Source organism: Esox lucius, chromosome 7, assembly GCF_011004845.1.
Source record: "Esox lucius isolate fEsoLuc1 chromosome 7, fEsoLuc1.pri, whole genome shotgun sequence".
Classification (NCBI taxonomy): Eukaryota; Metazoa; Chordata; class Actinopteri; order Esociformes; family Esocidae; genus Esox; species Esox lucius.
In genome coordinates this window covers 29,275,192-29,288,858 of record NC_047575.1, presented here as the reverse complement: position 1 = coordinate 29,288,858, position 13,667 = coordinate 29,275,192, and the positions used below count along the sequence as shown (strand labels likewise).

General features: G+C 40.9%; 1 protein-coding gene across 1 annotated transcript; it reads left to right on the top strand.

Moving 5' to 3' along the window:
* The first annotated feature begins 180 nt into the window (after window positions 1–180).
* On the top strand, window positions 181–11,753 carry slc37a2 (solute carrier family 37 member 2). The gene is made up of 18 exons (XM_010870312.5): window positions 181–835; window positions 2,072–2,153; window positions 2,424–2,514; window positions 2,708–2,786; window positions 2,881–3,016; window positions 3,605–3,681; window positions 4,064–4,230; window positions 4,550–4,587; window positions 4,898–5,044; window positions 5,170–5,260; window positions 5,421–5,483; window positions 7,510–7,595; window positions 8,133–8,181; window positions 8,515–8,588; window positions 9,196–9,274; window positions 9,608–9,705; window positions 9,812–9,876; window positions 11,364–11,753. The coding sequence occupies exons 1-18, from the start codon at window positions 777–779 to the stop codon at window positions 11,377–11,379; spliced, it is 1,497 nt and encodes a 498-aa protein (XP_010868614.1). The 5' UTR covers window positions 181–776; the 3' UTR covers window positions 11,380–11,753.
* The last annotated feature ends 1,914 nt before the right edge of the window (window positions 11,754–13,667 follow it).

Below are 13,667 nucleotides of genomic sequence, written 5' to 3'. Positions count from 1 at the left end.
AACATTTCCGTCATAGAACCTGTGATGATATGTGTTCCTTCATCGCTTTTGTTCTGTGTTGAAAAAACATGCCTGCAACATGTAGGAATCGCAACTGTTGTACAGCGTTTTCTTAATTAACATGGCCCTGTCATCGCTCTGTTAATGTGGTTACGTCAGACGTGGGAATCACATGTCCACACACTTCGGAAGTCTTCGGTTAGTTTTGTTGCGGCGGTTTGGCTTGGAAAACATTATGGAATGGCTGCCTTCAAACAATTATGGACACAGTCCGTCAATTTATGCATACATAGTGTCCATGTGACACGGTGTGTATAAAGTATTTATAGGAAACGGCTTTAAATGCTATCAGTAGACTCGAGCAAGCATGGAAATTAATGGAAATTCTACGTTTGCCGAGATTCAACTCCAGCATCAGGAAGTAGGAATTGCCAAGCGGCTGAAGCTTTTTTGATCAGTTCGCGGAGTGTTTTTATTTTATTTTTTACTTATGCAGTTTAAACTAAAGCAAGAAAACAATGTTTTTAATGAAATGAGAAAAAATATGCGCTAATTTAAAGTAACCTAAGCTTGAACCTATGTGAAAAGAAGTCGTCCCATGTATCGATTTTATTTTTTTGTGTGCGCTAATTTTAGAGATTTCTGATGTCCTAGCAATTATTTACCTAGTATTCATGCACCGAAGGCACACGAAATAACGTTTTTGAAACCATGACTGTAGAGAATTTTAATCATTTAAAAAAATAATACGAAGATATATCTACACTACCAAAGACATGAGGTCTTCTTTGGCTCCCGGCATTAGACTGATCACGTCCTTCTCAAGAGACAGCTGGTAGGTTTTCACTATCTTTTAATTCTATTGTGTGATCCATGCAAACAGGAGTATTTGCAGTGCTATAATACAGGCTGATGATGGGGGAGGCCAAACGGCTGTTTTGTACCTAATCAGCTAGACTTCAGTGATTAAGTCACTTTGGATTAAAGTGTGATAAATGGCATGACCGTATTATATTGTAATGATTTGGAGAACATGAGGCCTAAATGCACTACCGATATTCTGCTTTAAAAGTTAGAGAAGCTTTTTAAAAGTCTAGACGTAGGCCAACTATGTTTCCCTATTTATATATCTGTAAACGTAATCTGGTGTAAAACGCCATCTATCTACCATGTTAGATTTCTACAATTCCACCATCTACATTTTAAAACGAAGTTTCTTGGCTGGTCTTATAGGGGTTCTTCACGTTTAAATGTGGGGGCACATTGTATAAGTTATTCCAATAGATCTTTAAAACTTGTTATTACGTCCTGTAAGAACCATTTGGGGTAGATTTTTGAGCCAGTAGGTTCATATTTTGAGTAACAAGAATAAAGGGCTCTTTAAAATACCCTCTGACATTTTTCTTTTAATAACTCCTAAGGCTGCCCCTACAGTTTCTAAGTAAAGCTCTCGCTGATACAGTTTTTTCCATGAAGATAAGTCACACTCTTTCCTAGATTTTATAGTCAGTTGGACTGTAATGGTCAAAGCAGGGTTTGTCCTGAACACTAGCGTTCACTCTCTCCCAAATGTTTGGGTCTGAAATGGCATCCTATTTTAAATTGTAGTGCCCTAATCTTGACCATGGTCCATGATGCTCTGGTAAAAAGTAGTTCTCTAACGTGTCGTTTTGGACACATTATGTTTTGTGCACCATTTGCCTGAGGAAAAGGTTACACTAGATTGCAGAGGTACCTTTTAAGCCTATGAATCTAACTCTGAGGTAAAACCTGCCTTTCCACTCCAGGAAATGTAAACAAGCCAGTACAGAGTATTCCCTGTGTGCGGTGTAGCTAGCTACCTTCGTGCGTAGTGTGCCCCTAACATCATAAGGCCCCTAGATTCCTGTCCTACTCAAAGCAGCAAAGACCGTTTCATACTGTTTGTCAGATTTCTGCAAAAAAAAAAACAGTCAAAATAAAATGTGTATGTGCAAAGTGTCCTGAGAGGGTGTGTTTTGTAAAAAGTTAGGTTATGGTATTTGCTTTGGATGACATTAGAATGAGCTGTTCTACTCTACTTTCTGTCTAGGTACCGAGGTTTCACTCTCTTTCTCACCTTCCTCTTCTATACCAGCTATCATCTCTCCCGGAAACCCATCAGCATTGTCAAGGTGATACAGTGACTTCTCAAACCTGTATTAAACATTGTCATTTAAGTCACACCTTGTCAGTTTTCTATTGTAACACTACCTGTTACTAGCACCAAAAATGCTCTGGTGTTTTTGTCCACATGCACCACTGCACTCAAGCCTCATTAGACTTTTTACCAATATCATTTTTGATTATGTTTTTAGTTAGAGATGTAGATGCCAGTTGTGTCTTGAAGGCTGAGTGTTTGGTGCCCATTTGTATAATCCCTGGTTATTGTCATGTGTATACAGAGTGAACTGCACAGAAATTGCTCCACTGTCATTCGACCGCCAAACCTCAATGGAACTAACAATGAAACCTGGTGTGACTGGGCCCCTTTTGGTTAGTTTTTTACTTTACTTGACTTCTTTGTACATTTAAAAAAAAATATGTCCCTAAACTTTGTCCAAAGAGTTTTTTTATAACCTATATATTGATAGCACATAATGTCAGATTAATTATTCGGATGTTGCTTGTAAAGCATTGGGACAGCACATTGCACTATTAACATTTTCTGTGATCATGTTTTCTGCAGATCAGGACAACTATCAGACACTGTTTGGAGCAGTGGACAATTCCTTCCTGGTTGCTTATGCCATTGGCATGTTTATCAGGTAAGCCGAAATATGTACCTTATTTGTGTTGTTTTGTGTGTGTGTTAGACCCTACTTCAAGATGTTCACAGGTTGACGTGTTATATTTTGATAGCGGTATATTTGGCGAGCGCGTTCCCTTGCGCTACTACCTGACAACTGGGATGCTTCTCAGTGGTGTGTTTACATGTCTGTTTGGCCTGGGCTTCTACTGGAACATCCACTCAATATGGTACTACGCCTTTGTCCAGGTACCGGTTAAAACTCCTTCAATACCATTCAATCTCACTCTACAACTTAGCTACCTTAGGTAGTCTCTCTGTTTTAATCAGTTTTCTTGGACTTTGTGCATAACAGACAACATTTATATGGGGGGGGGAAACAAGAGTAGGAAGTTCATGAATAACCTTTGCATATGCATGCACATTTAGAATTTTCCAATCTGAGTTTATGCATCAACTAAACTAAACTTGAGTTGTAAGCAGAAAACCTGGTAAATGTTGCTATTTGAGCTTTAGGAACTATCACATGACAGGTCAGCATATCATATGACGATGAGCAGGAGGGAGGTGGAGAGATTATTTCCATGCCAATGCTTTTCTCAAGGCTGTTTTAAAAATGTAATGATTTGGGCAGCTCTCCCAAACATCCCTTTATCAGTGTCTTTGTATCTCTTTCAAGTTCTTTCTTGTTCTCTCTTGTCCTTGGTCTTTATTGCTCTCTTGTTGGGATACATAGTGTGTCTCTATTCCTCTCTGTCTCTCATATGGTTCAGCATAAGTGTATAGTTTATGCTAAAATCAAAAGCATTTCAAAATCTCAGTCTCTTCCTTCCCTAGGCGATGAACGGATTGGTGCAGACGACAGGCTGGCCTGCAGTGGTGGCCTGTGTTGGGAACTGGTTTGGAAAGGGGAAGTGAGTGACATACAGCCTTACTCTAGACCTGTTCAGCTCTGCTGACTACAGGCAGTATCAGTTCCTTATTTTATATTTTATTTCGGTTACTCACGGTCAGTCTTCTCCAGTTTGCACTTTTCAGCTGCTTTGATTGAAACAAACAACAAAGTTGTCTTCAGCATTTATGCTGAGTTCTTCTAATGTCTCAATCAAAGCATATAAAATCCACTGAAATAAATTCCAAAAAATGTTGAATGAATGTCGCTATTAGTCAGAGTATGTGGATTGTCTTCCTGTTCATAGCAAATTCACGTTTTTCTCAAATGAAATCCACCTCTCATTTCTGTCGTGTGTGTGTGTGTGTGTGTGTGTGTGTGTGTGCACGTCCCTCTACCTGCAGACGAGGTTTCATCATGGGTGTGTGGAACTCCCACACCTCTGTAGGCAACATCCTGGGTTCGCTGATCGCTGGCCTCTTCGTGTCCTCGGCTTGGGGCATGTCCTTCATTGTGCCCGGAGTCATCATTGCCTCTACGGGTGTGCTCTGCTTCTTTTTCCTGGTGGAGAGTGAGTGAGCCTTTATTAATTACGTTTGATAAAGCAGAGTGTGGTCGATGATCTATGATCACTTCTGCCTTTTTAGGTTTTAATGAATCGACAGAAGGATCCTGAAGTGGGCCAGTGTAATTGCTTTGAAACGCTCAAACCTTATTTAAAACTCGCCACAGCTTGTCCATAGTGCTCGATTTTATATAATCCATTAAGACCCATTGAGGCTGGGTGGGTCATAGTGTCAAAATGTAAACCGTATTAAATATTAGTGGTTTTTCGAATTAATACACTCATGTTCTGGGCAAGTTTGTAAGTGCAAGCTCTTATGTCACAGGGCCGGAAGATGTTGGTTGCAGCCCTCCACAGCATCATGTGAGTACAACCAAGAAACACCTGAGGTTAATTGTGGGGGTGCATGGAGCAGGGCTGCAATGTATGTGTCGTGGCTACCTGAGGTATGATTCTAGGGCCAGTGGCCGTCCCACTTTTCCAACCACATGGCCAACCGCCAGCCTCCGATTGGACCTGATGACTCATGATTAGTAATGACCATGGTTTTGTCATTACATTATTTCCCCATGTCTTCCAAATACTTAATATGTTAAAAGAACAGGGGGAAAAAAACATAACACAATTGACGGCCCTATGTAGAACCGCTATGCTTGTTGCTCTGTATCAACAGGAGGACGACGAGAAGGAGCCTCTCTTACAGAACTCGTCCAGTAACGAGGAGATCTTCAGCAGTCCTGACCAGTACAACTCCATCTCCTCTGAGCCAGACCTGGAGCAAACGCAGGCCATCAGCTTTTGTGGGGCCCTCCGGATACCCGTAAGTGGACGTCACCAACGACTTTCCATTTAAGCCTGGGCAACACCATGACAATGGAGGCTACGTCATGAATTCCTGTTTCAACTCTTCCAAAATGTTGTCATTTGTGTGTTATTATTGTACAGGGTGTGGTGGAGTTTTCCCTCTGTCTGCTGTTCGCTAAGCTTGTTAGCTACACCTTCCTCTATTGGCTCCCTCTCTATATCTCTAATGTTGGTATGTACTCAGTTTAGCACCTTCTGTTTGTTAAAACTTGTACTTTAAATGGATGGTTAAAATACTTATAAACTGACAATGATTTGCTTTCTGTGGAAGATGCATTGGTTTTTATTTGATTTGTTGCGTCACTCAACTTATTCAATGGTTGTTTCCTCAGCCCATTTTGACCCCAAAGCAGCTGGGGACATGTCAACACTATTTGATGTTGGAGGAATTGTGGGTAAGTCTTCAGCATAATGTTATTGACTTATGCAACCTGTTTTATGGTCCAGTAATCTGTGAGATAATTTTAGACATAAGGAAGCTCTTCTGAGTGGCCTGGATGTTTTGTGTGTACTCTGTAGTCATAACAAGGCCTACACCAAACCAAACATGCAAGGCCTACACAAAAGACATAGGAATTCTCTGTTCATGATACAGTGGATAGTGAAGGTTCACATAACACTTAAGTCTTCACATTTTGAGCGTGATGGTGTTTTTGTCAGATCTGCCCCCACTGAAAGATGTTAGTGGATGCCTTAATCTGGAGTGAGGAGCTTACACTCACCTAAAGGATTATTAGGAACACCTGTTCAATTTCTCATTAATGCAATTATCTAATCAACCAATCACATGGCAGTTGCTTCAATGCATTTAGGGGTGTGGTCCTGGTCAAGACAATCTCCTGAACTCCAAACTGAATGTCAGAATGGGAAAGAAAGGTGATTTAAGCAATTTTGAGCGTGGCATGGTTGTTGGTGCCAGGCGGGCCGGTCTGAGTATTTCACAATCTGCTCAGTTACTGGGAGGTATGCAGCAAAGCATTTGTGAAGCCACAACACGCACAAACTTGAGGCTCATGGGTTAAAACAGCAGAAGACCCCACCGGGTACCACTCATCACCACTACAAATAGGAAAAAGAGGCTACAATTTGCACGAGCTCACCAAAATTGGACAGTTGAAGACTGGAAGAATGTTGCCTGGTCTGATGAGTCTCGATTTCTGTTGAGACATTCAGATGGTAGAGTCAGAATTTGGTGTAAACAGAATGAGAACATGGATCCATCATGCCTTGTTACCACTGTGCATGCTGGTGGTGGTGGTGTAATGGTGTGGGGGATGTTTTCTTGGCACACTTAAAGGCCCCTTAGTGCCAATTGGGCATCGTTTAAATTCCACGACCTACCTGAGCATTGTTTCTGACCATGTCCATCCCTTTATGACCACCATGTACCCATCCTCTGATGGCTACTTCCAGCAGGATAATGCACCATGTCACAAAGCTTGAATAATTTCAAATTGGTTTCTTGAACATGACAATGAGTTCACTGTTCTGAAATGGCCCCCACAGTCACCAGATCTCAACCCAATAGAGCATCTTTGGGATGTGGTGGAACGGGAGCTTCGTGCTCTTGATATGCATCCCACAAATCTCCATCAACTGCAAGATGCTATCCTATCAATATGGGCCAACATTTCTAAAGAATGCTTTCAGCACCTTGTTGAATCAATGCCACGTAGAATTGAGGCAGTTCTGAAGGCGAAAGGGGGTCAAACACAGTATTAGTATGGTGTTCCTAATAATCCTTTAGGTGAGTGTACATTTAAAATTATCTGCATAGACTAATTGGGCATTTGACCAGGGTTAGTGCCTGTTCCTAACATACTGCTACAAAAGCTACCATTATACCAACCTTAAATCTTCCCTGACCATTTCATATGGTTACAATTATTGGGTCAGAGTTGGGACATAAGTCATTTGAGTCATCCTGCCTTCAGGTTAAAACATCCTATAGAACACAATTGATGCCCTGAAAAGGCTAACCTACAGTTTTTGCTGCTCTAAAGTTACATATTATTTCCTAAGGTCTACACAATTTACTTCACTTATTCAAAGTGATATAATGTCATAGAACATTAAAGAAGTTATGATTGCTGGTGTTTTGGCGACCTGATAGGGATAAGCGGATGAAGATGAGATGATCATCTGGATTTGTCGTCATGAAAGTCATTAAAAAGTCATTAAAGTTTACACTGAAAGTCTTTTACCATCACCAAATTAATTGTAAGCATGTTCTAACGTGTGCGGCGTCATTAAGCAATGGTGGCCGGCTGCAATTACATTTGTATTGGGGAAATGCTGTACAGACAGAAGTGGTCCTTAACAAAACAGACCATGGTCTTGATTGTCAGTGTAGCTTTCCAAATGCCATGGGAGAACATTTTCAGAGCGTGTGTATGTTAAATGTGGGTTGTGTGTCTGCAGGGGGTATTGTGGCTGGACTAGTGTCTGACCAAATTGGAGGCAGAGCCTTTACCTGCTGTGTCATGTTAATCGTGGCTGCTCCTATGGTAAGTATGTATACACACATAATATCAAGTTAAACTCTGGATTGTGTGGAAAAGTATATGGCCAGTGAAGGTGATTCTGATAAAGACAGGACTTTTCATTTTTAACCATGTGTAACTCTATGGGCATTTCTAGCATATCTTTAGTTTTTATAGTACTCTTACCACTTCTCTTTGACAATTTGAGGGTATTAAATACACTTTAGTTTAAGAAAGGACAAAGGCCTGTAAATTGGACACATATTCACCTGCAAATAGGGGAAATTCTCAGTCAGAGTTTTGATTCCGTAATCACTACCCAGTGTAAATATGACTTCGTAATGTATGAAATGAGGCTGCGCTTGCAACTCAGCCCAGGCCAGAGAAACATTTAGTGATAGGTTGTGAGCTCTTTGGCAGTAGTGTGTTAATCTGTTTTTCAGCATAGCTCAATGTTTTCCTTTGGTTCTGTATGTGGCTTAGAACATCATGTGAAAGTTCTTCTGAATGCCACGTTCTACCCTCAATCCAGTCTTAACGTTTGTTTTGTTGCCATTCTAGCTGTTCCTGTACAACTACATTGGACAGTATAGCCTAGCAACCACTATCGGTAAGATGAATTAAATGTGAATTTCTAGCCATAGAGACATTTTGGCGTCATTCCCTCCTGCTGACTACAGTACATCAATGCTCCAATTGTACACATTTTACAATGTTATACACTGTAATTTTTTTCCTGTGGGTTTAGCATTTGCACTTAGTCATTTTGCAGACTCCCTAATCTAGCGTGACTTAAAATCGATGCATTCAGCTTAAATAAGGCTACCATCATAACTGCATATCACAATGAAACGCTTCTACAGAAATCGCCTTAATCTGCTAACTGGCGTGCTTCACATGCCTGATTTCCCTCACAGTGCTGGGTTGTGCCTCTGCCCTGTAGGAATGCTGTTGGTGTGTGGAGCCCTGGTGAACGGCCCTTACGCCCTCATCACCACCGCTGTGTCTGCTGACCTGGTAAGCACATCAGTCCCAGACTGCACTGCAGCGTGCCTCTCACATGGGGTCCTCAGCTCTCCCAAAGTCAAACAAAGGAGGTAATCTCCTCATTGCCACATCTCACCCACAGCTCAACATGCTCTGCAAGTCCACGGTTCCTGGGGTAGTTAGGTTTGTGTTGTACTGTATGTTGAAGCAACAGTTCAGTGCTGATGAACTTCATGGACTTGCTATTGTGGCATATTGCTTGTATATATTTATATTTTATTAACAATTTGAACAACGCTGGTGTTTTGGTGTTACCAAAAAAGACTTGATACGCCCTAGTTAATGAGGTACACAGCAGGTAGTAGAAACGTACTAATTAAAATATATAATGTAAAAGGTATTAAGTCAAGATTATGAAGTTATGAAGAGTATTTCCCATGTATGCTTTTCAAAATATGTTTGGGGGGGAAGTGGGGTACAGTACTTATTGAAGATGGGACAAATGTTTTACATCCAAACCATCCGTTCTTAAATTATGTTGGAGCAGATTTAAGGGCCCTCCTGTTGGGAAAGAGCCCAAGTCTTTCATGTTTAATGACTGAATTCTGTTTCATAATGACAACTGTTCTGTTTGTAGGGGACGCATGAGAGCCTGAAAGGGAATTCTAGGGCCCTGTCAACGGTTACAGCTATTATTGACGGAACCGGGTCTATAGGTATGTGGGGAATGTCTGGGCCACTCAGAGATTGCTGTTTCTCATCTGGTTTTTGTCTTGATGCTTGAAATAGTAACTCGTGATGGAGTTCCGTGCATATGAGTCATTGCATGAAGGAACGTTTGTATTTTTTGTCACCTGTTTTGGCATTTATATTAATGCTTAATAATGGCTTTGCTAATACACTTATTAATATTGTTTTATACATTTCATGGCTTATAGCAATATAAAATAACTTTCCATTGTAAATCATATAGTTTTCTAAAGGCAGAGTTTTGATGATTGTTGTTGCAAATGTAAGGATCTGCTCTTGGTATTCTGTAACTCCTGTAGGTGCCGCACTAGGTCCCCTGTTAGCAGGACTCATCTCTCCAACTGGATGGAACAATGTCTTCTTCATGCTGATCACCGCTGATATCCTTGCGTGCTTGGTTTGTTTTTACGTTTATATTGTTGTTTTTATGTTTTGTCCTATCTATTTCATGTATGCATTTTGTTTACTTTACTTGGCTTAAAATTTCTCCCATGTGTCTCCAGCTCCTGTCCAGGCTGGTGTATAAGGAGGTGAGGGGCTGGTGTGGCCACAGCCCCAGACAAAGAGGGTGAGCAACTACACCACTGGCACCCATATTAGCAGGCAGGAAACCCAACACTGTTTATTTTCCGGATGAATATGCCCATGAAACATCCCAATAATTATATTTTTCCCAGTTATAGAGCTGATCTGATTCTTTCGTAGATCAGTTGGTGAAAAATAGATTGGAATTGGGCTGCCTGATTAAAAATGACATTACCCAGGGGTAGAGAAATGACTGGCTACTTTAGAGGCAACCTGCAATTTTACTGGAAAAATATATAGCTTTCCAGCAGGGCTTTAAATTAGCCTGACCTAAAGGTTAGTCATTCATTGTTTAATTCTAAAGTTGCTTCCAGACTAAAAATTGTCAGTTGCTGACAATTTGTTCAATCGCAGTCAGTTTTCAATCACAATCAACCTGTGACTTTGCTTCTGTCCTCTGACATGCAGTATATTCCCATAGTTCAATATAGTTGAATAATGAGTTCCATTGCTCATGATTGTCTTGAATGTTTGACTTCAGTTTTTAGCACAATTTCATGATCATGCAGATATTAATCTTCAGCAGCTACATTGAAGGGTTGGTTCATCATAATTACAAACAACATTGATTTTCTTTAATATGTTAGCAGTTTATGCTAAAGTTTGACAGCAAGCAATGTTTTGGTTTAATTTCCTTGACATAGTTTTGGCATGCTAATGCTTTAGCATTTTGGACACCCATTCAAATAATTCAACTGAAATATTTTGCAGATAATTTCATGCAAGGTGTAATTGAACATCAGAATTTTTAACTGTTTGATAATTTGGACAAAATACTAATATCTGACATTAATGGGATGTGTTCAACAAATGCTAAATGTTAGGAAATATCACATTACCCCTAATGCACTGTAAGATTTCCGGTTTTCTCATAACGCAGTATCACTAGTATCCAAGGTGTCCATCTGTTTGACCTACAAAACAGTGTTGAAGGTAAAATTAAGCTGTATCCACCCCCATATTTACAACTATGCATGTCCCCAAGCACTCTCATGCAGCACCTCTTTCTTCCAAGTCCCAAACTAACTCACACTTTGTCATACAGTACCAGTCAAAGGTTTAGACACACTTACTGTACACACTTGTGTACCAAATGGGTAAGTGTGTCCAGATTTTTGACTGGTTCTGTATATTGGTGCTTTCAAATAATTATGTCAATTATAGCAAGGCTGTATGCCCAAAACAGTGCTGCCCCCCATTTATCCCACTTCCCAAACTAACCCAATATCGTCAGCATCTCTTTGAACAAAAAAGTAGCGAAGAGCTGGAGACTCTGTTACTTTGCAAAACTTTTCAAAGTGGATATTCAATTGAAGGTTCAGTTGTGGTTTCGTTGCTTAACCGTAAGTCCTCGAATATGAAATTACATTAAATGAATCAGATGCAATGATCTGGTTCCTATCTTAATGACTGGAATGTGTTTGCATTTGGTCAATTTTTAAACAGGGTTCATCTCAACTTTTATTGCAGGTTTAAAGAAATCTGACAGGCCGTCCGGGACAGTATCTCAACTGATGCCAGGAAGGACAGGAAAAAGGAGGAAGGACTAGTCCCTAAGGCTGACCTTAATTCATATGGTGATCTTTCATCCTTTAGCATTAATGGACCCAGACCTTGTTACCAGCTAATGAAAGGAGCTGAAACAAAAGGAAGGGGACATTGCTCTTCTGGGATTGAATGAAGGAGAGAGAATTTCCCTTCTTCAAGTAGCCACAAAGCTCTTTCTTAATGTATTTTCTTTTTTTTTCTTTTTTTTTTTTTTTACTGTTATAATGCCTCTTATGGCCCCTCTTGGGGCTATGTGCATCTTTAGTCTTTTATCATTAAAATCATGTGTACACTGCATTTCCCCAATATCAACTCTGCCTCCATGATTTCTAACCGTTAAGGATTCACACCGGGATTTTTGGCCACTGGTCGTAAAAGTCTACACAGAAGCCTCTGTCAGGGTGGATGAGAAATTGTTACTTTTTTAATTGATGGACAATTGAAGAATACATTTTTATTAGATATTATACTCACTGGGTTAATACACGTGAGACCTTGGGCAGCAGCTGTAGCTGTGAGCTATTTTGGGGTACTTGCACTTACATCTGGATTGTGCACTATTTGCCCGTTATTCATAAAATAATGGGCTAAGCTCTATAGTAGATTTTAGTTAGATTTTCTTGTCATACATTTTCAAGTAGATCACTTTTACATTCAATGCAGACTGAACTATAATATAATCTTTAAAAGGATGAAATCCTTGAGTAAAATAAAAATGATTAATCAATTTCTTTAAATGAATGATGAAAAATAAATACAATTAAGATATCATGTTTGCATAATGTCTTTACACTCCATAGTACCTGGTGGAAGCAACTTTGGCAGCCATTATCTGTGAACATTTCTTAATACGGTTATACCAAGCACAACTCTTACAAAAAGTACAGTGCTCAAAAAAATTAAGGGAAGCAAGTTGATTAAACTTCAGGAATATGCATCTGTCCAGTTAAGAAGCATAAGTGATTGTGAATCAATGTCAGCTGTTGTGATGCAAATGAACATGAGAACAGGTGCAGTGGAGCGGCAACTCCCAAAAGGGGAATAGTTTTGCTGGTGGTGGCCACAGGCAATTGCGCTCTCCTTATCCTTCCTTCCTGATTCTTCTCTAGTTTTGCTAGTGTCCTTGAGGTGGTACCTGCAGCCCATTCCAGTCGCACAGGTAGTCCAACTCCTCCAGGATGGCACATCCATAATTGCCGTCGCAAGGTTTGCTGTGTCTCCCAATAGGCTACTGGTGTGCATGTTTCTGACCAAACTGTCAGAAACAGACTCCATGAGGGTGGTATGAGCCCGACGTCCTCTAGTGGGACCTGTGCTCACAGCCCAGCACCATGCAGCTTGACTGGCATTTGCCAGTGAACACCAGATTTAGCAGGTCTGCCACTGGCACCCCATTCTCTTCACAGATGAGAGCAGGTTCACACTGAGCACGTGACAGAGTCTGGAGACGCCATGGTGAATGAAATATTGCCTGCAGAAATCATCCAGCTTGACCAGTTTGGCGGTGGGTCAGTCGTGGTGTGGGGAGGCATAACCTTGGAAGGTCACCAACGGCACCCTGACTGCTGTAAGGTACCTGGATGAAATCCTCAGACCCATCGTCAGAACATTGACTGGCCCTCACATTCCTCAGACCTGAATCCAACTGAGAACCTCTTGGATGTTATGTGTTGGTGCATCCGATGCCACCAAGTAGACTGTCCAGGAGCTCACTGATGCCCTGAACCAGGTCTGGGAGGAGATCCCCAATGACACCATCCGCTGTCTAAACAGCACTGATTAATTTGTAAATCGGGGGGTCCCGGAACACACTGGGGCGTGCGAGAGACATGGATCCGGTTGGTAAATCGATGCGAATAAAGCACATCGGTAGCAAAAAGCGGGAAACAGAAAGCTAAAGCTTTCACAATCTTGTCAGGCAGTGCTGAGGCTAAAAGAGGCTGCAGGCATAGGCACATTTATGAACTCTGATCGCTTTTAGTAGAATGTTTACAGTGCATAGCGAACACAGTGATGGTCTGCGCAAACTGAGGAAAATATGAGAGGTGCTTAATCCTGTTCCGTCAGGATCTGGCTCAAATTAACCAATACTCATCAGGAGCATGCCCAGATGTTGTGGGGAGTGCTGTCATACAAGTCCTGAAATTTGTGTAGTGGAATATTGCACCAAATATTTGAGGGATGAAGGAGGTGGAAATTGAGCTTTGTGCTCCGGAACCTCCCATA